This window comes from Chiloscyllium plagiosum, unplaced genomic scaffold, assembly GCF_037043375.1.
Source record: "Chiloscyllium plagiosum isolate Xiang-an unplaced genomic scaffold, Cpla_swu_hap1 HiC_scaffold_45, whole genome shotgun sequence".
NCBI classification, from domain to species: Eukaryota; Metazoa; Chordata; class Chondrichthyes; order Orectolobiformes; family Hemiscylliidae; genus Chiloscyllium; species Chiloscyllium plagiosum.
In genome coordinates this window covers 16,473,162-16,498,071 of record NW_028270183.1, presented here as the reverse complement: position 1 = coordinate 16,498,071, position 24,910 = coordinate 16,473,162, and the positions used below count along the sequence as shown (strand labels likewise).

General features: G+C 40.8%; 1 protein-coding gene across 1 annotated transcript in view; it reads left to right on the top strand.

Annotated features, from left to right (window-relative positions):
• Positions 1-24,910, top strand: part of cc2d1a (coiled-coil and C2 domain containing 1A) — an 81,811-nt gene that overhangs the window by 36,799 nt on the left and 20,102 nt on the right. The window contains exons 19-24 of the mRNA XM_043694794.2: positions 266-324; positions 1,843-1,894; positions 3,261-3,360; positions 3,997-4,087; positions 6,864-6,995; positions 8,308-8,363. Of these exons, the coding sequence (XP_043550729.1) occupies positions 266-324; positions 1,843-1,894; positions 3,261-3,360; positions 3,997-4,087; positions 6,864-6,995; positions 8,308-8,363 (490 nt within the window). The remainder of the gene's footprint in view (positions 1-265; positions 325-1,842; positions 1,895-3,260; positions 3,361-3,996; positions 4,088-6,863; positions 6,996-8,307; positions 8,364-24,910) is intronic.

The window sequence follows — 24,910 nt, the reverse complement described above, 5'->3', positions numbered from 1 at the left end:
CAATACACGCAATCCCAAGCAGACTTCCTGCAGTTTGCGAAATGTGTTTTGCATAAATTCGTCTGTATGTTGCATTAGCAGAGAATGATGCTCACTTTCACACACCATTTTCCTTCAAGCATTGTGTTGTGAACAGCCAGTCTTTCTTGTGTGTACCACTATCTCTTAACAGACTTGGGTATGAGCTCCATAATTTAAAAAAAAAATTGTCCTTTGTTGCTGAATCTAATCTGTATAAATAACAATACATAAATATTCTGTTCAGGTGTTGCACCGAATGATCTTGATGCCTTTGTCAAGTTTGAATTTGCCTTCCCAAACTCAGTAAGTATCGTGTATTGCAAGAGTTTGTTGGTTTAGCTGGTTATGAATTTGAATGAAGGGCCATATCCCACGAAGATATGTATTATTTGGATTGAAAAGCATACGTAATCAGACAAGATAAATCTGCACCCGTTGACAAGGCAGTTTTGCTCTAGGAGACTGCTTTATTTTCATGAAAAGAAGGATCAAGAATGGCAGTTTCTCTTTTTTTTAGTCCCTAGAAAAGTTAGTTGATAAGAGGCGTATTATTCAGTATTTTAAAAAAAACATTGTGAGGACCATTACATAAAGTGTCTCAAAGCCTTAATATCACTGATGTGGTCATAGAGATGTCCAAAATGGAAACAGACCCTGACGTACAATGCTGATCAGATATCCTAAATAAATGTCGTCCCATTTGCCAGCATTTGACCCATAACCCTCCAAACCATTCCTATTCATAGACCCATCCAGATGCCTTTTAAATGTTGTAACTGTACCAGCCTCCACCACTTCGTCTGGCAGCTCATTCCATACACATGTACCACCCTCTACGTGGAAAGGTTGCCCCTTAGGTCTCTTTTATATCTTTCCCCTCGCACCCTAAATCTATGCCCTCTAGTTTTAGACTCCCCTACCTGGGGAGAAGACCTTGACTATTCACCTTATCCATACCCCTCATGATTTTATAAACTTCAATCAGATCACCCCTCTGATGCTCTGGAGAAAATAGCCCCAGCCCATTCAGCCTCTTCCTATAGCTACATGGTTTGTGGCTTGGCATATTAGGAACTGTGGGCCATGTGTTTCTGACGACCATATCAGAGAGCTCTACATTAGGGAGAGAGAGGAGGAGTGAATATGAACAAACCCCAATAGGGAACACTCATGGGAGTAATGGAGAGCATGTTGGAAGATAGAGAAGTGACACAGGCCCCTGTACTCACTGACCTACATGGATAATGTCTGGCAAAGCCTCCATTTAAAACTTCTCATCCTTCTCTCTTTTTTTTGAAACTGTACTCGGCCTGCCCATCCCCCTATTGCTGCAGCCTTTTACACACTACCACCCTGTGCGATGTCTGCTCTTCTGCAATTTGAGCCTCTTGCATGTACCCAACGGTTCCCTCCTTCGGAGGCAACTGAAGACATGGTTGCCGAGGTTTGAAGGAGTAGAATTTTCTCTCGTAACCTCTATATTCATTTTCAGTTATTCTTAAAGCCTCCTTTTGACCTTTCTCTTGGTCACCTGTCCTGATATCCCCTTACGTAACTTGAGTAACAAATTTTTATCTGATTTATGCTTCTGTGAAGTGTCTAGCAATACTTGTACTAGGTTGAAGATACTTTATAAATACAAGTTGTAATTGTCTGAAATTTAACCCTAATTAAACAAATTTTGTCCTCTTTTGGATTTTGTTTTACAATTTTAGTTCTATAAGCACCCACTAGTCCTTGTGTAAGCAAGTTTATGCCCTTATTTTCTTGAGCTCTGTCTAATGCTGCAGCTTACAATTTGCATTATATTTTATTCAACAGGAGGAGGCACAGAAAGACAAAACCAATGTGATTAAAAATACAAACTGTCCAGGTAGGTACAGCTGGAAAGCTACCATCTGAATTAGCAAATCTGGCATAAAGCAATAAGTTAATGACAGCTGCGTGGCCGCTTTACTGTGTGTATAATTTGGTCTCCTATTTAAGAAATGATGTAAGTGCACGGAAAGTGACTCTGAGAAGGTTCATACGACTGATGCCTGGGATGGTTGTGAGTTATCTAATGAGACAGTTAGATAGGTTGGTTCTGCCTTTGCAAGTCAGAGGCGTGAGAGGTGATTTTATTGAAGTATACAAGGTTCTGAGGGGACTTTACCAGGGTGGATGCTGAAAGCTCTTGTGGAGAAGCTAGAACTGGGAGAGGGGACCTTTTTTAAAACATGAGGAGGTTTAAGGAGGAGATGAGGAATTTTCTTTTTTTCTCAGTGGTTATGGGTTTTGGAATGCTTTCCCTAGTAAATGGTGGAGGCAGGGTCATTGAATATTTTAAGGCTGAAGTAGATTTGACTCCCTTGTTCATTAAAAAGTTGTTATTATCAGGGATAGGTGAGAATGTGGAGTTGAGGTATTGATCCTCATTCGATGATCAAACAGGTTGAAGGTACCAAATGTTCTTTTTCTGCTCCTAATTTGATTAATCAGAATGGACTGAGTGAGGTCTCAGTCATAACAGTCTTGCCTCTGGGTGAGAACTTTGTGCTCACACCTCACTATAGAGACTTGAGCACCTAATCCAGCCTGATACTGCAGTGCAGAATTGAGGAAGCACTTTGAATGAGAAGGAAAACCAGGGCCTATGTGCCTTGTCAGATGATGCGAAAGAACTAGTGACACCATTCACAAAGGTTCTTCCCCATGTTTCTCAATCACAGATGACCCGGTCATTGTCACACTGCAGTTTGAGACATCTTGCTGTGTTGAAATTGGCTGTCCCCTTTTCTACAATGCAATAGACTACACTTCATGAAGTGGTTCATTGTGTTCTGAAGCACCCAGAAGTCATTAAAAGAAATGCTATCTTTTCAACTGGATTGTTGGGGTGTGAGCTGGAGGGAAGTTTCAATTACCGGAGCTAGAGGAGAGTGCCAGGCTAGCAGCTGAATTTATTCACTGGCAGTGGAGCTGGGAAAGAGCAGGGGTCAGTCAGAGTGACCCACTGGAACTTAGTGGCAGCGGAATTAAGCCAAAGGATGGCAGTCAGAGGGTGTGATGAACAATGGGCGTGAAGATTTTCTATTTCTCTATGAAATGAGCAATTCCTGATCTCTCTAACAACAATGGCTGCAGGGGCATTTCAAACATTTAACACTGCAGTCTGTTTTGAAGAGTGAGTATTTTACTCTCAAATGCTGCTCATTGTGAGAATCCTACTGTAATAATCGCTTTTAATTGTCTACTAGAATTTAATGAGCACTTTAAGCTGAACATCAACCGAGGACATCGTGCATTCAAACGAGTGGTACAGACCAAAGGAATTAAATTTGAAATACTCCATAAAGGGTATGAGCATGTTTTTAATGTTCTACTTTCGTCGAGAGGTTCTTTTAAGTAGCTTTAATTGTTGGCTGATACAAATCCGAATACTCTGTCAGAGCAAGGTCGTGTTTAGAGGGATATGGGCAAAATGCTGGCAGATGGGACTAGGACAGATTGGAGTGTCTGGTTTGTGTGGACAGAAAGGTCATTTGATGTGCTGTATAACTGATTTTGCTTCCTAAAGTATTGTCTCTGGAACTAAATGCTGTTGTCTGATTGACGTTCGATTGAGTCTCTACATTTCCACTCATTTTTATATACCCATTCCTCTTAAACGAGAATGAAATTGTATAAGATTGTTTTGATTACTTTTTGTATCAGTCCACTGTAGTTTAGTGATGTGTTCTTAACCCTACCCAGATTTCTTTGCATCTGTACAATTCCTAATCTGTCGCCATTAAGCACTGGTTCCAGATTGTCTGTCTTAAATTGAAAGTATATGATTGAGCACATTCCCCCCATTGGATTCCCATTTGTCAGATTTGAATACACACTTAATCTATGTCCCTACTCTAATTTCAGCAATCATTTTCTATTTCCATATAACTTAATACTCAACTTTAGCATTTGGAAGATAAGATTCCTTTCTTCTTTTAACAGGGGTATTTTCAAGAATGACAAAGTTGTGGGCACAGCTCAGCTTAAGTTGGAAAAACTGGAGTCACAATGTGAGATTCGTGAAATTCTGGAGGTGAGGTTTCAAAACGTAGTGACGAGTGTATATGGACAACATACCAAGACACTCTGTTTCATTCCTAATTACCAGTTAGATACCTGCAGATACGGAAACTGGGGCTTTGGGATTGAGTGGACGTTTTGCTTGAAACTTTTTTTAGGATCCATTAAAACCCCACTAAATCATCTGATAAAATTGTGAACTGTATGTATCTGGGAAGATCGTTAGACAGAATTTTAGGCTTGCTTTAGGTTTCCTTATCCTCTGGCAATGAAAACACGAGTCAGTGAATTCCAAACACAAAAATGGATAGTTGTTTTATGAATGAACTAATTGGGGTTTAAGAAAGATGGATGCCCCATGATATTTCTACATCCATCAAGAGAACTAAACCCAGTAATTTTGTCACTCAATGACCATCATTTTGTATTATTCTCTTTTTAATCATAGCTGTAACTATTGACAATACTCTCCCCTAATTTTATTCCTACTTTCTCAGATTCAAGAGCATAACTTTTCCTATTCCCTGCCATGCCTGAGACCAGGATAACATCCTTAGCCTCCTTTGTTTGTCTACCTCTTGACAACATCACTATTATTATGGCAATAGTTTTCACCCTATATAGAAATGGCACCCAGCTCTGTCGTCTTCCTCCTCGACTTGACAACGAGCACTGTGCTGGCCGGTTTGTTTATCTGAGATTAGTGTTTGCTGATTGGTGTGAAGCTAATAACCTCAAGTGCAAATATCACTAAAAACTACTGTTAGGTACAAAACAAGGCTAATGGGATATTGACTGCTACCTTCGGGAGCTGCTAGGCTAAAGGGATATAAGTGAATTGCTTTCGGAGAGTTAATGCAGACATGATGGGCCTAATGGCCTCCTTCTGTATTGTAGCCATTGTGATTCTACATTAAGTCATTTTCAATGTGGTTAAACCCTGTCTGAATTACTTTATGTTCAGTTTTGAGAACTGCAACTCTGGGAGAAATATATTTAATCTCAAAGGGGTTGCAGCACCAATGTCTCAAGATGATACTGGGACCATGAGGATAGGTTAGATGGACCTGACTAGGTATTTACTTTGAGAACGGAAAATTTAAGAGGTGGTGTCCAGGTAATTCTGGGAGAACAGGCATTTTGGCAACGCGATTTGGCTGTAAAATCGCTGAAAAATTGGGGAGCGGTATGTTCAAGAGCGCTTACCTGTGTTCACTATAACGTGATCCCAGCAGGGATCGGTTTACACACTTTGTTCTGTGCATGTGCCAATGTCTGCACTGAAGTCTCTGTGCCGTTCGGCTCATGCGCGATGTCACCGCCAGTCTGAGTTGTGCTGTGCATGTGCTGATGTCAGCTGCAGGCCGAGCAGCTTTCTGGGATGGGTACTGTACAGGGAGCAGCTTTCTTACATTTTTTACATGTACTGTGTTTAATTTATTTTTGTTTCATTAATGAATATGATTTCAATCTTCATTCAGGCTGCGCTGTACTTTCTGCTACACTTTTGGCTGATTTTTTTTGTTTGAGTGATCATGAGAGTTTTTGCTGGTCTACCCCCAACCCCATAGGCCCCATTATTTATATTCAGCAATCTTCTATTAAGAGAGGTTTCACTGGAACGCAACTTTAGTCTTATTGGAGAACTACCTGTACTTAGTTTGGGAGGCTGGGAGTTGGTGGCACTTGTCAAGGGCAGGTTAATTGAAAATTTAAAATATTGAAGTTGATAGATTTTTGAGTGTTGTTGAGAAATGACATTTTGTTTCATCTTGCACTCATTAGAACAATTCACAAGAATACCAAGGTAAAAGGAAAATGAAATTTACACTACATGACAGGAGAGTATTAATTGGTTGGCGAGTATATTCTGATTAGTGGAGGTATTATTTCTAACCACTGCAGTTCTATTCTATTGAGCTCCTATTTGAGTTTTTGAGAAGCCAGGGTATCGATGGATACACATCAGTAGCTGTTAGATAGCGATAAGGTACATATCAACTGTGATCAAACTTCATGCTGATTGCATCAGCTACTTCAGTTCCTATCAGTTAGTGGATGCACAAGACCTGTCTTTGAGACATGGCTGGAGCAAGCAGATCACATGGGGATTAGAGAGGATATTGAATTGCAGTTAGACCTTGCCTCCCTTCCACCCTGTGTGTGATTTAGAATGGAGCACTGTGCATTAAACAACATGCCAACATTCCAAACTGGCACAGCAATAGTAATTCAAGCAGCTGCTGCTGCCAAGCTACCTCGTCTGTCAGCCAAGCTAGCCTGCGATGGCTCTTGTAATCCTTCCCCTCTGTCCAGCTTTCTCTTCTTACAAGTTCCTGCACACGATCAATGGAATGCACTGTTCAAACAAAGATTTTCAAAGCCATCAAGACAGGACAGTGGGAAGGAATATTAATTGGGTTGTTTTTAGTGTGGAGGCGATGAGCCGGTAGAGAGGGATCAGGCAGTGACTGCAAGAAAACCTCACTGTTTTCTGGCACAGGGCTAAAATCTTTTGCATTAGTAGTCTTGGATGTCAAAACAGTTCCAATATGTGGTGGCTGGCAAGTGAGGAGATTTTCAGCGGAAATTAATGGGGTTTTTTTTTTAAGCCTTCTGTATCAATCATCCTTTCTGATAGTTGTTTTCCTTCTCTGCGTGGTATTTTTGTTATTGGCAATTGTCCATCCCATCGCAATCCATCTACTTCCTACAGAATATAATACATTTGCTGCTTTCATTGATGGAGTTCCTTAAGTCATTAACTTTTTTTGATAAACTCCTCCCAGGTCTTGGATGGCAGGAAGACGACAGGAGGTCGGCTGGAGGTGATTGTCAAAATCAGAGAGCCCCTGAGCTCCCAGCAACTTGTGAAAGTGACAGAGAAGTGGCTGGTTATTGACCCCCAGAGCTTGCCAGTGGTATGGTTATACTCCTGTGAGGTTCGATTAATACTGTCTGAATGTTGCACCTTGAAGGTGCATTTTCTGCTAATGGGAAAGTGTACAATATCTCATTGTAAAAGCTGTATAGAGCAGCCCCTTGTGTTGCAGCTCTGTGAGGTAGACGGAGAGCAGACACTGTGCAGTATTGATCTGCATAACCCAACATTAACATCTATTAAAATGTATGTGTGAAGGTTTTTTGGCTTGCTTTGATCCATTGCGTGTTGAATGGTGATTGCTTTTCTGCAAGATGAAGGTTGAACAAGCTATTCCACATGATTTAGCAATCCATGTCATGTGAACCATCAGCCAGATTGAAGAAGCTGGCAGTTAAACCAGAATTAGCTTGCTGCCTGCAGTATTTAAAGAGAGGGCAGTAACCTGGTTAAAAAGGTGGCAAACTATTGGAACCGAAAATTACATATTCATGTATCTGTCAAAAGAAATTTCCACGCAGCAGGTGACTGGTCCCTGCTGGAGTAGAGCTACTTTGAGTTTTTTTTGTTTAATGAGATGTTCATAAGGTCAGTCATTGGCCCCCATTTCAAATTGTCACTGAACTGATGACTTGTTAGGCTAAGTCAGAGCGTGAGAGCTTAAAAATGTGTTGCTAGAAAAGCGCAGCAGGTTAGGCAGCATCAAAGGAACAGGAGAATCGACATTTTGGGCATAAGCCCTTCTTCCTGAAGAAGGGCTTATGCCCGAAACGTCGATTCTCCTGTTCCTTTGATGCTGCCTGACCTGGGCTTTTCCAGCAACACATTTTTAAGCTCTGATCTCCAGCAGCTGCAGTCCTCACTTTCTCCTAATTCAGAGCGTGGTTTAGAGTCAAATAAATTGCTGTGGGTCTGGAGTCACACTGGGCAAACCAGGTAAGGAGGGCAGATTTACTTCCCTAATGGGATGTTGCTGAACCATGTGGGTTTTTACAATCATCTGTGATGGTTCTCCTCATTGTCATTGCTGAGACTAGCTTTGTCCTAAGTTAAATTTAGTTTGATTATTAGGAAGGGATTTGAATCTGTGTCCCTGGAGCATTACTAGCCAAGTGACGTTGATCACTACATCACTGTTTTGTCCTCCATTTTTATTGCCATAGTTTATTTTCTGTTTCCCATGGCTGGAATTACTGGGGGAGAATGTTAGGCCTGGATATGTATCCCATGCTGAAAGATGCAGCATTTCTGGCAGGGACTCTCAGCGTGCTGTTGTTTGAGATACTGTCTTTTGCTGAGTTCGGGAACCCATTGCTGAAAATGGCAATAAAACCAAACTTGTTTCCTTTCAGATTGCGGTTCCAAAGTCAAAAGAGCGACGAGAACCTCTGCAGGTGGGACCTGGGAGGTAGGTTCACATCCATGTTGGTACAGTTGTTCATCCAAAGGAATGAAATCACCTGGTGTCCCATGATCTTAAAATAGCAATGGGGATTGGTCGATGTGCTGGGGAAGAGGATATTACTGACATTGTGGGCTGGTTTCTCAGCGTCAGTTGAGCCACTTTTGTCTGGAGCTGCTGTGAGAATCGAAAACACTTGTATTGATAATGAAGGCACCTTTGTGATTTATGGCTGTTGTCACAGCAAAGTGATGGGCCAGATGTTTAACTTGCTCTGAATTTACATTTGTCTTTTTTTTCTATTCTTCAATTTTTTTTATATAAGTCGACCATGCTTAATTTGAAAAGAAAGTTAAACTTTGTATTAGACCAAAAGAAGTAGCTTATAAGAATGCCAGGAACAGTGATAAGCCTGAGAAATGGGAGCGATTTAGGACCCAGCAGAGGAAGACCAAGAATATAAAATACAAGGAACATTAAACACAGGGTTTCTCTTGATATGTCAAAGGGAAAAGGTTAGCACGGACGCATGTGGGCACAGGAAAAGATGCAATAGAGAACAGGGAACTCTGAGGAAATTACACAGTGAATGGAAGAAAGGCCTCCCAGCTACATCACGTGATCAATGGATTCTCATAACTGAAGAGCTATATAAAATTGGCATTAGTAATGTGGTAGTACTTTAAAAATTAGCTAGATTAAGGATTGACCAATCACCTGGATCAAGTGAGCTTCATCTCTGAGTATTTGATGGAATTAGCAATCAAGGTATTGGATACATTGGTGGTTCTGTTAATTTTCCAAATTCTCTGAAGGCTTATGCTGACTGGAAGATAGAATATGTAACTCTACTCCTTAAGAAAGGAGATCTCGAGACTTGTTAGCTTGATGTCCGTGGTAGAGAAAATGCTAGAATCTGTTATGTAAGATGTGATCACTGAATACTTTAGAAAAAGAAAGGTAATGTTGAACAGAGTCTGCATAAACTTATGAAGGGAATCATGTTTGACAAACTTGGAGTATTTTAAGGATGTTACTTGTAACGTAGATAAAGGAGCAGTGGATGTGCTGAAGTTGGATTTTCAGAAGGCTTTTGATAAGGTCCTGCAATGGAGGCCCATGAATAAAATGAGAGTACATGGGATTGGGAGGAATAGACCAGTATGGACAGAGAATGGGAATAAATAGACATTCTCTGGTTGACAGGTTGTCACAAGTGGGGTACCTCAAAAGTCAGTGCTAGGTTCACAGCTGTACACAATCTTTATAATTTAACCTTGCTGTGGGGACCAATTGTAATATTTCCAAGTTTGTTGATGATACCAAGCTGGGCAGGGGTATACGTTGTGTGAAAGGTGCAAGGAGGCTTTAGGAGGACTTGTATAAGTGAAGTGAATGGGCTAGAACATAACAGATGGAATATGTTGGAACAAGGGTGAAGGTAGTTTAGGAGAAAAAGCAGAAAGGCAGAACGTTTCTAAAACAGTGAGAGGTTAGGAAGTGTGAGTGCCCAAAGAGATTGGAGTATTCTTTGACTCTGAGTCATAGATTCATACAGCCTGGAAACTCATCCACGCCAACCAGTTATCCTAATGAGTTTTGAGATGATTTGTATCTCAGGTTGAGGTTCTGGATGTAGGTTTGCTCGCTGAGCTGGAAGGTTCATTTCCAGACGTTTTGTCACCCTACTAGGTAACATCTTCGGTGAGCCTCCGGACCTGGAGGCCCACGGAAGATGTTATCTAGTAGGGTGTCATAATGTCTGGAAATGAACCTTCCAGCTCAGTGAGCAAACCTGCATCCAGATTTTCCTAATCTGACCTAGTCCCATTTGCCAGCATTTGATCCATATCCCCCTACAGCTTTTCCTGTTCATATACCCATCCAGATGTCTTTTTAAATGTTGTAATCGTACCAACCTCCACCACTCCCTCTGTCAGTTCATTCTATTTACCCACCATCCTCTGCATGAAAATGTTGCCCTTAGTTCCCTTTTAAATCTTTCCTCTTTCACCTTAAACCTATTCCCTCTAGTTTTGGACTCCCCCACCCTAGAAAAAAGATCTTGGCTATTCACTAAAATCTCACGTGTCGGCGAAGAAAACAGTTAAGGCAAATGGTATGTTGACAATTATTTAATGGTGCATTGAGTACAGAAATAAATACATTATTGCAGCTGTTTAGAGCATCAATGACATCCCACCTCAAGTGCAAAGTGTTTGGCTCTCCTTATCAAGGAAGAATGTACTTGTCATAGAGGAAGTGCAGGTTCACCAGACTACTCCTTGGGATAGTGGAATCCTCTTATGAGGGAAGATTTGAGGAAACTGAATCTGTATTTTGTAGAGGTTTTTTGAAAAATGAGAGGAGATCTTCCAACCGTCTTACAGGGTATGACAGGATGGATGCAGGATGTTTCCTCTGGCTGGTTACTCTAGAACCAGAGGACATACTCTTGGGTATAAAAACAGAAAATGCTGGAGAAATTCAGCATGTCTGGTAGCATCTCTGGAGAGAGGAATGTTTTTTCAGTTCGAAAGATTTTTTTTCGACATGGTTATCTAGCATTTTCTGTTTTTATACTGGATTTCCGTCATCTGCAGTATTTTGCTTTTATTTGAGGCATAACCTCCCAGCATGGGACAGCCAGTAATATGGATCAGGTGGAGGGTCTTGATTTCAAAGGGCGATGAATCTTTCGAAACTTTCCCTATTCCACATGGCTGTGGAAACTCAATCGTTTGATTATCTTTAAGACGCATCAATACCTTTTTGAAGATATTCCAGTGATGTGGAAATTTGTGTGTGGAAAGTGGGATTCAGGAGATGATCAGCTATGATGTTGAATGAGCCAGGCAGGCTGGAAGGGCTGAATGGTCATTCCTGTGCCCTCTGTGAATTCACTTTTGTAAATTAACGTGAAGCTACAATAACGTGATCAATCATTGCAACAGATTTGTGCAACCTTCTTTCACTGCAATCTAGACATTACTGTTTCATGGATCAGAGGGAAATATGCAACAATTTCTTGGAGGCTGTTAGGGAACTGCAAGCTAAGGATCTTGCAGCATATCGGACTGTGCTGGGTGGAAAGTGTAAGGAGCAGGTGCATCTTTTACTGGCTTTGGAGTAAAGAGCTCATGGTCTATGGACATTTTGTGTTTTCTTTAACACACTGAGTAATAATGGTAGCACTTTAACTGGGACTGCATAACCTGATAATTCATAGTCCCCACCCCAATAAATCAGTCCTGGCATCTGTCTCTTACAAATATCCAGATTAAATTCTACTGTATTTGCAAACACTGTCATTCAAAAAAAATAAATTGAATGCACCAAATAGCTAGCCTGCATCCAAAAGAGGAAAGTTGATGTTTCCTAGCCAAATCGTTTTCAATGTTTTACTGTCTCATTTACTAAACTTGATGTATGTCAAGTATTTTGTCATTGTGAAGGAGTTTTCATTTTTCAGTGTTGTTTGAAACTTCAATCCATGTCCTCTCTCTCTCACGCTCTCTTTCCTCACACTCGCTCTCTCACGCTTGCTCTCGGTCCCCCTCTTTCCCCCTCTCACACACAGTTTTGTTTTTTTCAATTAATGATACAGAGCAAATAGCACAATTCTTGCCGTTGGAAGACACCCTATGTAATTTGCCCATGAACCATTTTGACCTACGTTTCTTTTTTAGTTCAAACAAAGCCTGAAGTTTACAACAATTTCTTGTGACTGGTTTAGTTTCGTTGGTGCAGATATTCCCTCACCCAATAGTTCTGCACAGGGAGCTACACAATCATTGCAGCACTCTTGCCAGTGATAACTTGCTTTACCTTTTTCTGATTGCCAATCTGGCTTATGATCGTTGTGTGCCAGCACAGGGTTTTCCACTCAGTATCAGTCTATTGAATCTAGAATTACGTAATGATATGAGGCTGAAATTTTTTTTTGTTTCTTTGTATATCCTGCTCAACTTGTATTTCCAGACTGTTCAGCAGCACGCCATTTTAATTTTCTTTTTCAAAGAATGCTTGGTTTTCCCCATCAACTAATATTTTGAATCCAGATTTTAAAATGGATGAATTGATTAGATTAGATTTAGATTAGATTACATTACAGTGTGGAAACAGGCCCTTCGGCCCAACAAGTCCACACCGACCCGCCGAAGCGCAACCCACCCATACCCCTATATTTACCCATTACCTAACTCTACGGGCAATTTAACATGGTCAGTTCACCTGACCTGCACATCTTTGGATTGTGGGAGGAAACCGGAGCACCCGGAGGAAACCCACGCAGACACGGGGAGAATGTGCAAACTCCACACAGTCAGTCGCCTGAGGTGGGAATTGAACCCGGGTCTCAGGCACTGTGAGGCAGCAGTGCTAACCACTGTGCCACCGTGCCACCCAAAATTGAGTATAATTGAGTATAATCTTTCTTTCCATATTCTAGTTTAAGCCATCAGTTATATGTTTTTGTCTTTTTAACAGTTATTAACTAATAAAATATGGATAATATTGTTTATTGAATTGTAAGACATCGCTTCATAGTAACTAATGTAGAAGTAATTTGCCATTATCTGTCAATTGACTGGTAGGTTAGTCAGCTGTTTGCTGAGTTACTGTATAGCCAGAATCTAGGGTTAAATCCAGTTCACTTCATTGAGTGGTCATCTTTATGAAACAGATCTTAAACAGGCACAGGTATAATTGCACCCATTCCATAGAATTGTCAACAAATTAGCTTCAACTATGAGGCACAGCCTCTGTCATTATTTCCTTTTATTAGGAACTCTGATGTGTGATTAACATTCACTTCCAACCGTTTTAGATCAGCACATAATGTTCAGTATCATTGCTTGGAAAACCAAGTACAAACCTTTTGAACAGCTGTAGTAAAGCTGTTTTAATTGTTCTGATGTCTAGCCGCGATATAGCAATGATAAGTAAAAACAAAACCCACACAGGGTGCTCTAATTCACTGCTTCCTGTTCCGATTGAAACTCAACAAACTTGTTCTTGTGAGGTATTATGTTTCCGTCTGTGGTTTTGTCTTGCTTTTTTGAATGCAGTCCTCAGAGTACCAGCAAGTAGCGAAAGTCGTTGCTGTTAATTTATTCACGGGGACAGTCCCCATTCTCTACAATTACCAATTAGTTGGAGTCTGGCTTTGTGACCATTACCTCTGCCTAGCCAGGAACAGGGCTGTGATGGTTACTGCAACATCTCTCCAGTATCAGAACCAAGGCAGGTAGATGGAGTTAAAATACTGACCTGATCTGATTAAATGAAAGGTTCCGAGGACTGAATGGCTGACCTTTTGTACCTACATAAACGGTGGTGCAAAAGTCTCAGATGAATGGAGAGTCCTAATTGATGATTTAAATCATTGATTCCATAAATCCTTTCTTTTACAATCTTTGGGAGTTCCTGTCCTGTAGATACACCATTGCAATGACTCAAGCCATTTCCAGGAAAATCCTCTAATTAGAGAATTGTCTGGTTCTGAGTTTAGCTGTTGAGTTCAGTGAGTATTCACGTTTTCGTTTTTGCTTAAATTTTCTTTTCAGATCCTCAATTTGCACTTTAACTTAATGTAAAAAGAAAGCCTGAGCCAGCTCTCTCGCAATCCTCCGTAACACGTGCTGTCCCTTTTACACTTTGTACAACTTTCTTGGATCCAAATTGAGAGGTTGTAAGTTTCCATCTGGCACCAGGAGCCAATGAAGGAAGCCCCAAATCCAGAAAGACAGCTCCCTGGAAATTGCAGTCTGTTCAGAATCACTAAACAGAAATCCAGGCACTGCTTCTCAATCCTACTGCAATTTACGCGATCTTAATTCATCCTTGCAAGTGCTGTACAATAGAAGTTGAAAATTCTGGAATTAGGAAGCAGGTTAATCAACATCTAGGGAGAAGGTTAACACCTCTTCTTGAGACTGTACATCGGAAAGAAAGGCAGGACAAATTTCCTGGCTAACTCATTGTATGTAGAAGTCACAAAGTCATTTCCACTGAGTGCTGCAAATATAGTAGTGGTATTTTCTGTTCCTCTCATCCAGATGCAAGGATTTGTCCAGTGGTTGTCCAGCCTCCTTAATCAATTGCAATAAGCATTATACTGTGGCATCTGTATTGACCATAAAATTTCCAGGGAAGAATACAAGCCATGGATAATTATTTTGAATCATTTTTGAGACTCGAAAGAGCCATTTGATTTATTTTGCAAGTATCCAGCAAACACCTGAAACTGAGAATTGGCCAAACAGTTCAGACATGGAGTTTTAATCATTTGTGATGTTTTCATCCCTGTTCCACTGAATACTTAACCATCCAGTTCACCTGAGCAATTAACTGTTTAGTTTCTACAAGACCTATTTTCAGTAGCAGCAGTATGTATTAGAAAGTATCTGTTTTATATTGTGTTTCTAGTTTGATATATGACTTTCTACACAAATAGATAGTGTGTTTAAGTGGTACAGCTGTTTTGTTCCAACATTCTTTATTTCATTAATTTATTAGTCAGGCATCTGTTTACTTGAGTTTGATATTATGTAGAACATCCATTAAGTGATTTTAGTGACATATAAAGTTAGCGCTTGATTTAATTTCCTCTTAACAGTAAACTGAGTAAGTGTTTATGACCATCTGTCGTGGGATCAGCAATAAATGCTGGATGGCCCAGCTAGCAGCACCCTCATCCAATAAATAAGTTATTTTAAAAAAAGCTACCTCTGCCTTACCCTGTCCTAATTGTGAAACAGTCTGCCTTTCTTTAAATTGCCCCGAGTTTTCTCACCTAGCTGAAGCCTAGCTGACCACTTTGAATGAAGAAGGCCATTCTGCCCATTGAGTCAATGCTGGCTCTTTTGTAGTGCAGACCAACTCGTCCCATTCCCCAGCTGAATCTCCATATCCTTAGTTCCTTGTTCTCTGGAAGCATAGTGAAGATTAAAGTAACAGTTGTAAACTGGGGCAGTGTAGTGTGACCTAAAGAAGGGCAAGCTTTGAAGAGGGAATTTTCACTTCACTTCCTTCTACACTAACATATTCCCCTAACACATAATATTTCTGAATCTCAATTGCCTCCCCAATTCTCAATTTATAGATTTCAAATTTCTCATCTGTAGATTCCTCAACAGGTTTGTTATTTTCACCTCAATCTGAGCTTGGCCTGCTTTGGGTCAAAAGATCATGGGTTCAAGTCTCAGTCCAGGAATTTCAGCATGTATTTCAGGCTATTTCTGAAGGGAGTCCTTCAGTGTTACAGGTGCTGTCGAAAAGAACAGGTTATGTCTACCCCCTTATATGGAGGTAAAGTAATCCCATAGCACTGCTTTGAAAAAGGACACACAAATTCACCCCATCATCCTGACCAATATTTTCTCCTTGACTGATATCACTTCGGGGGGAAAAATACAGTATTTTGGTCATTGTTGTTTGCATTTGTGGACAGTGTTTTACAAGAACTCTTAAACTTCAAAAGTTCTTCATTTAGCTACGAAGTATTTGTGATGTTTTGAGGTCATGTGTACATACAAATTATTTTCCTTTGTAACAGCCTTTCTCATTTTGCTTGCTTTCACAGAGCAGCCTTTGGATTTTCTCAATAATTGCACTTTGCATTCTTCTCAATAATGTAATAGTAGACACTCTTGATGGAAATCTTCAAACACTGTCTGCAAACTTCCTTGTGTTGTATTCCTGCCCGTCTCTTGACACCTCCTCCAAATTGATCTCTCTAACCGCAACTTTAATAGCTCTCCCAACATTCATTAAAGTATATCAGTGCAGGATATCGTTGGTTTGAGTCTCAGCATTGAGCTCTCTCTTACCCAATCAGCAGTTTAAAAAGTATATATTATTACTGCTCGCTATTTAATCTGTGCATTGTAGAGTTCAATGAAAGAAAAGTCCTCTGCAACGGTGGATGCTGTAGAGAAACTAATGTAAGCAGGAAGAAATAATAATTATTTAGACCCTGTCCTCTTCTCTGGACGTCCCAATGCAATTTACAGCCAATACATTATTGATGCAGTATAGTCACTGATGTGATGTAGGAAAATGCTTAGGGTGCAATCAAGTGTTCTACACGTGCCTTGATTCAAGCAAAGTTGATATTGAAATTGACTTTTTTTATTGAATGCGCAGGTTCATGGCTGAATAGAAACTAGCATGCGGTACTTTACAAATATGAAACCATGTTCACAAAGGAAAAGAATGTTGGGGAGGAAGCAAATAGTGGTTTGTTCAAGCAACAGAGCTGAAATTTCCAATAGAAAAGCAGGACCTCTCTCGATTCTTCCAAGGACCTTGTGGAATTGACAACAAAACATCACAAGTCTTAGAAATTACATTTGCGTTGTAGAGAGATTAGTCCCTGTTCTGAGCTTCAGCACACATTGGTTTTCTCTTTTTTTTGTAGCAACATGACTAACCCAAATAATTATGGATTGTTAGAGTTTAAAACTGTAGTGGGAGATAGTTTGAAATTTGTGGATTAAGAGAAAATAACAGTCAACACCAACTTCCGAAAGGTTTGATCGACATTTTCAAATTCTCTTTGTGGAGTTAACTAGACTCTTGGATGAAGCTGATGTGGTAGCTTTGGACTTTCAGAGAGCCTTTCTCCATATGGCCATTAGAGAACGTTAAAGGGATGTGGAATTGAGAGGAGTTTGGCAAACTGGATGAAAAGCAGAAGGCCAGGAGTTGGGCTCTGATTCTTAGCTAATCCCTGGGCAGGTGAGGCTAGTCACAGACCCTATCTGATCATGCTCCCTTCAGACCCTGTCCTGAACTTGCCCTTGATCCTAACCCCTCTTTTGGGTGCCGGTTAGGAAGCAGAGTCCTGTTTAATAGTGCAGCTTGGAACCTGATGCGTTTCTCCATTAAAAATGATAGATACGTATTTGTTATTACTGATTCTGTTGAAGCAAAGGCCATGGCAAGGATGAATTTAATTAGGTAGTTCGAGAAGGGGAAATTAGGAGATGTAGGAACAGGGCAGTAATATATTGGTGTGTGAAGGATAAATACTAATATGGATGAGTTAGACCAGTCCGCCTGTTTCCATGTTGTAACTTACCGAGGTGATATCTGTAGGTCTGGGTCTAGCTTGTCGTTCAGAGACCATTAGCCTGTAGTCATTTCTTTTTCCAAGATGATTATGTATTTGCAGCTTGACCAGCAACAATATCCTGAGGGTCTCTCTTTAAAGCAGTTTCCTCTGGTTGGTCACATGGTTCCTGGTATATCACAAGGCAGACTTCTAAATTCCTGTCTTACAGACATCGAATAAATCAAATTCTCTTTAACTTGTGGTATTCAGGGACCTTTAGTGTTTTTGTTGGGTCATTTTCTATGATTCCATCCATTTTCAACAACAAAGCCAATGTCTAGTCGCCTTGTCCAATATGTAGTGTAGAATAGGCGGTAAAAGAAGGATTGAGAAGCTTTGTTTACAGCAGTTGAATTGGAGTGATTCAAATCTTCAGGATGTTGACGACCTTAAACAAGTGGTATCCATGACTGGCATGGAGAAAATTACCTTCAAGTTAAATATTGTAAAACGGCAAGCAGTTTTTCGGATGAGCACTTAGATTCTCAGCTGGCTCTTGGTGTCATTGTTGTTTTTTTAAGTTGTTGAAGATGATTTAATATCTCCTTGGAAGAAAACCGAGGCTGTGTGTCTCTGTTCCAGTGATTCAAGTGCTGCAATAAATAAAACATTTCCCTGGCCTGTTTAAGAAAAGAAAAGGAAGTTCCCTATGATGCCTTGGTCCCTATCCAAAACCACTAATATTCAGTTATTTGCTATGTGAAAATCATTTGCATGTTTACCTGCACAGAATGTAGTATTTGGGAGCAGGAATAGGCCATTCCCTTATGCAGCTACCCTTACAGTCCTGAAGAAGGTTTACATCCAAAACGTTGACTTCTCCAACTCCTGCTGCTGCCTGGCCTGCTGTGTTCCTCCAGCTTCCTGACTGTCTAGCTTGGAATCCAGCATCTGCAGTTTGTTTTCTCTCTAATTTGCCCCATCTCAATCCACTTTACCGTTCAGTACCATCCTGGGTTGATCTGGCTGTGGTGTCATAACCACTTTCCTGTCTGCCCCCAAGACTTTCTATTCCCTTGTACACTAAAAATCTCTCTGACTCAGCCTTGAGTAAGTGTACAGATCCAGCTTCCGTGATCTTCTGGTGAAGAGGATTCTAAACTCTGACCTTGGAAGAAAAACATGCTTCTTATTTCTTTTTTTTTTAATATAAAGAGGACCTCTTATTCATAAACTGTGTCCCTTAGTTTCAGTTCCCCACCATAAGAGGAAACATTCTCCAGGTATCCATCCCATCCTGTCCAGAAACTAAGCAAGTCTCGGCATCTGTAGACAATAAAAAACAGTTTGTGTTTCTGGTCCAATGACTCTTCTATAGACCTCCTTTGACTGTAAAATTATAAGCTGCATTTGCTTCATTGTTGAGAGCCAAGCTTCTCGCCTTTCATTTTAATGTCCGCTGTACCAACTGCATTAGTCAGTCTGTATTCCAAACACGCCCTGAAAGCCCGCAGTTAATTTCTGATTAAAGCAAAAATTTGGTCCACCTAACCTTCACATTCTGGCTCTGCCATCAAGCTTGAGATTCATCCCGATTCCTTGCCCCCGAAATATTTATGTCCAGTTGTGAGTGGTAAGCTGAGGAGAATAAGGGGTGGTGGGGGACAAAGAACTAATCTTCTGTTGACTACTGACTTTGCAGCCGGTTTGTAATGGCGACCAGGGGCGGAGGCTTCCTCTCTCCCAAGGTGGAAAGATGGGCCGTGTTGTCCCTGGAGAGATAGTGACCTCCTTCTCACCACCTCCCCAGTTACATTCTAGCTGAGATGTTCCATTGGGGTCTTTGTCAACTCACCGCCAGTTAAGGCCCTCGCGTGGTCAGTTGATATCCAGAAGCTATTGGCTTCCTATTGACCAGCAGCTTCTGACAACCCGGAATGCCAGTAGTGGGATGTGCATTAGGCAGAGCATTATCCTGTGGTGAAAGTGATGTGTTAGCCAGCAGCCATCAGGCCCACTCCGATACTTCAACCAAAAATGGGGAAAATCGTGCCCAGTACTTCAGAAAAGTACTTGACTGGCTCTAAGGCATTTTGGATCATCCTGAGTTTGTGACCGGTGCTAAACAGGGTTACAGTTTCTCTGTCTGGAGTTAGACAGACCACTCCATCAATTATTCCAATTTCTGAGCCAGTGATCTGCTTTGAGACTGACTGAATCACATTGTTATTTGATACCTCCAGTTGACTGAGCCAGAGGCTGGTTCTAATTAAGACACTTAGTCGATTTTTTTTTTATATTCCATTTACCACATGTGACCAGGGTCAAGTTTTCTTTGCCTGCCCAAGACTGTAGCATTAACGTCTTCCTTTCTTATTGCTGCAGATAAACTCTTGAACATAGAACATTACAGCGTAGTACAGGCCCTTTGGCCCTCAATGTTGCACCAGCCTGAAGCCCATCTAACCTACACTATTCCATTCTCATCCATATGCCTATCCAATGACCATTTAAATGCTCTTAAAGTTGGCAAGTCTATTCCTGTTGCAGGCAGTGCATTCCATGACCCTACTACTCTGAGTAAAGAAACTACCCTGACATCTATCCTATATCTATCACCCCTCAATTTTAAAGCTATGTCCCCTCGTACTAGCCATCACCATCCTATCTTGTATGTCTTAATTAAATTGCCTCTCAACCTTCTTCTCTCTAACGAAAACAGCCTCAAGTCCCTCGGTCTTTCTTTGTAAGACATTCCCTCCATACCAGGCAACATCCTAGGAAATTTCCTCTGAACTGTTTCCAAAGCTTCCACATCCTTCCAATAATGCGGTGACCAGAACTGTGTGTGCAGTACTCCAAATGTGACCGCACCAGAGTTTTGTACAGCTGCAGCGTGATCTCATGGTTCTGAAACTCAATCCCTCCACCAATAAAAGCTACCAACCATATTTCTTTTTAAAACCCTGTCAACCTAGGTGGCAGCTTTCAAGGATCTATGTATAGGGACACCGAGATCGCACTCCTGATCCACACTTCCAAGAATCTTACCATAAGCCCAGTACTCTGCATTCATGTTGTTCCTTCCAAAGTGAATCGCCTGTTTGTAACCTACAACATCCTTCATCACCGTCCACAACTCTACCAAACATATTGTCATCTGAAAATTTACTAACCTACATTCTATGCCCTCATCCAGGTCATTTATATAAATGACAACAGTGGACCCAAAACAGATCCTTGTGGTAACACCACTAGTAACTGAACTCCAGGATGAATATTTCCCATCAACCACCACCCTCTGTCTTCTTTCAGCTAGCCAATTTCTGATCCAAACCGCTAAATCACCCTCAATCCCATGACGTTGTATTTTGTGCAATAGCCTACCATGGGGAACTTTATCAAATACTTTACTGAAATCCATATACACCACATCAACCGCTTTACCCTCATCTACCTGCTTGGCCACCTTCTCAAAGAACTCAATAAAGTTTGTGAGGCATGACCTGCCCTTCACAAAACTGTGTTGACTATCCCTAATCAACTTATTCCTCTCAAGATGATTATAAATCCTATCTGTTATAACCCTTTCCAACACTTTACCCAGAACTGAAGTAAAGCTCACTGGCCTATAATTTCCAGGTTTGTCTCTACTCCCCTTCTTGAACAACATTTGCTATCCTTTAGTCTTCCTGCACTATTCCTGTAGACAATGATATAAAGGTCAAAGCCACTTTCCAGAATTTTTACACTTTCTAGAATTGCTAACACCTCCTCCTTGTGAACCTCAATCTCGTCTAGTAGCCTGTATCTCCGTATTCTCCTCGACAACATTGTCTTTTTCTAGTGTGAATAATGATGAAAAGTGTTCATTTAGCGCTTCCCCTATCTCTTCTGGCTCCACGCACAACCTCCCACTGCTATACTTGATTGGCCCTAAATCTTACTCTAGTCATTCTTTTAATCCTGATGTAGCTATAGAAAGCCTTAGGGTTTCCCTTGATCCTATCTGCCAACGACTTCTCATGTCCCCTCCTGGCTCCTCTTAGCTCTCTCTTTCCGTCTTTCCTGGCTAACTTGTAACACTCAAGCACCCTAACTGAGCCATCACATCTCATCCTAACATAATCCGCCTTCTTCCTTTTGACAAGAGATTCAACTTCCTTAGTAAAACACAGCTCCTGCACTCGACCACTTCTGTGATGTTTTTGTTTTATTTTCAACACTACCATTGCTGTTAATGAACAGCTTCTTGTAGTCATGACTCATCTGAATTGCCAGTATAACATGCAGTCTTCAAGATGGTTAATGTTGGAGATATACAAGTGTCATTTGGTGTGCTTTTTGCAATCTTCAGCAGTTGAAGCAAGATAAAGGTTGATTTTGTGTTGCATATCTTTGTAAAGAATGGCCTCCTTGTGCTAGACTACTTTTAAATCAGATGTTAAGATCTCTACAGAGACTATTCAAACGTCCAGTTATTAGCTGAGACTATGACCTGTCAAGATATCAGGTATCAAAACAACTAGTGATGTATCAGTGGCTGAGAAACAAATCACTTAGTTGCCTATGGAAAACTGTGTTAACTCCAAACTACTATACAGTTTCTTTCTGTTTTTTAATGACATCAGAAAACCCCAATTGTGGTGTTAACCTGTGTCTCTCAACTAAATGTTTAATCTGCTAGATCTAAATTTTAAAGCAAAATGCGGCAGAAACTCAGATCTGGCAACATCTGTGGAGTGAGAACGAGTTAATGTTTCAAGTCTGATGTGATTCTTCCTACAAATAACTTTAGTCTTTGGACTTGCCTTCTCATCTGTGATATCTCTAGATCATAGTGATTAGATTTATAGCGAAGCCTGTCGACTGATTTCACAATCGTTTCCTTTACCTTCCTCCAAGTCTCCTGCCAAGTAGAAATATTAAACCAGCTACTGAGACATACCCCTGTTTTTCATCTTATAAACAAAGTAATAGATTCCAGCACACTTACTTACAAGCTGATCCACAGAACACGTTTTCAGGGATCAAGGGGCTTTCTAGATTGTGGACTTTGGAAATAGTTGTTATTGTTCCCAGGTATAAGCATCCAATACCTTCATTTTAATAAAAAATAATCTGATTCTCTCTATGATCCTCACAATTTAAAAACACTGTTTACTGTCAGACTCCAGTGTATATCATTTGGTCCATTTCATTTAGTTGTATAACACTCTAACAATCCTAGACACAGTCAGAAAACTTTAACGATATAAACTTTGCTGTTGTAACACTGACCAATGATGTATTTGGCCACTGTTTTTATTTAATCTTGGTGCTACCTGATCATGTTATTGTCGTACTTCACCCAGTTTGTGTGTATAACCTCTGCAATGACAGCGGTTAGCATTGCTGCTTCATGGTGCCAGGAACCCAGGTTTGATTCTAGTCTCGGACAATTATCTGTCTGTGTGGAGTTTGCACATTGTCCCCATGTGTTCCTGCATGGTGCTTCAGTTTCCTCCCACAGTCCAAAGATGTGCAAGTGAATTGGCTGTGTTAAATTGCCCCATAGTTAGGTGGGTTAACTCTCGTAGAAGTGGGGATACATTTCAGAGGGTCAGTGCAGACTCGATGGGCCAAATAGGCTCTCTGCAGTGTGGATTGTAAGATCTTATGATGCCTCATGCTGGCCTCTGTATAGCCTGTTTGGGACAGACTGGCACAGTGGGTGCCTGTAACAAGAATGTGCTTCATCCAGTAGTACTAACCTCCCTTAACCTCGCACAATCCATAAAATTAAAATGTGTGGTTTTTAACCAGTAAGTCATGTAGAAAGCTGCTACTGTGTACCCTGACAGTTAGCTAAAAGGATGGATTGTATTCCCTCCACCTTAATCACTGAATTTTTTTTAAATTGATGTCTATTGACACTGTATATTTTTATTTATTTAAAAATATTGGCATTGTTGGACCAATCCTTTGCACATTTATATTTTAATAAAGCTTTTTTGTTTGTATTGTGCCTAGCCCATAGCTGATTATTTTCAAAAATAGTTTTAATAGTGACCCATTCAAAATAAAGAAATACCTTTTTTTAAAAAAAAAAAATGCGTTTTCGCCTCCTAATTGTGTCCTGGAAGGTGGTGAGTCTGACTGGTTTGTTCAGTTCCTGGCACCCATCCCACCTGTCCGTGTTGATGTACAGATGTGTAAAGTGGATTTGAACTCTTCCCCATTGGGCTTGACACTCGAGGCTAATTCTGCCCATCTCTCATGTGGAACAAGAAGCATGAGTATCAGTCTCTGCATTTGTCCAGTGTGAGATTCTAGAGAGTGGGGGCTATAGGGTGAATGAACAAAAGGACTATGGTACCATGGTAAAAGAAGCCATTCAACTGCCATGCCGGGTAGCAGCAAGAAGGTAGTTGTATAGGATGCAATAGTGCGGGGGTTGACACCACTTTCCACAACAGAGAATCTGACAGCTGAGAGAGAAATGGCTGTGTGATGGGGAGGATCCAATGATCATAGTGGACTTACTTTCTACGCAGAATCTCTTTCCTAGTTGTCTCTCTGAGGAGCTAGCTACCAAGCTACAAAGCAGAGCTCTTCAGATTATAATTTCTACAATGTTACCAGAGTTGTGCCTGCTTTGCGTTAGGGAACACAAGATTAGAGCAATTAATACAAAGCACAAAGATTGGCATGGAAAAAGGAAATTCTGGTTCATGGGCCACCTGCTACAGTCCTGGGAAAAATGGGACCTGCAGCATTGGAACCATGTGGGGGCCAGTGTTCACGCCAACCGCATAACTAAGAAAGTGCAGAGGAGTTTAACCAGAGGGATGGAGGGCAAAGGAGCAAATGTGGAAAGATATGGTATGTCAAAGAGTTGAAACAAATCCGAGGAAAATAATAATGAGGGTCAAGAGGATACCAGGAAGTGGCAGAGAGGAATACACCAACAATGAAAGCTAGATATTCCAAAGATAGCAAGAAGGTAAAACCAAGGGCTGTGTATCTGAATGTACACATCATTGATAACAAAGTAAACAAATTGTAGGCACACATTGATGTAGATAAATAAAATGGCCGTTACAGAGGCATGGGGCCAGACTGACTGGGATTGGGTTCTGAATGAGAAGCTGGGGAAGAGTAGAGTGATAACACTGTTAAATAAGGAAGGGATTTGTGTAACCGTTAGAGATGACACTGGTTCTGGATAGCAGGATGTAGCATCTCTTTGTGTGGAAATGAGGAATAGAAGTCACTGGCAGGACTGGTCTACAGGACCCAATCAGTAACAACAAAACTAGGACAAAATATGCAAGAGGAAATATTGGATGCTTGTGATAAAGCAATGGCAATTGTTATTGGTGACATTAATCTACATATAAACTAGAAAAATCAGATTAGCAATAGTAACCTAGGAGTTCATAGAATGCCTTTGAGGTAGGGTTTTTCTCAAACCAGCATGTTTTGGAACCAGGTTAGAGACAAAACAACTGTA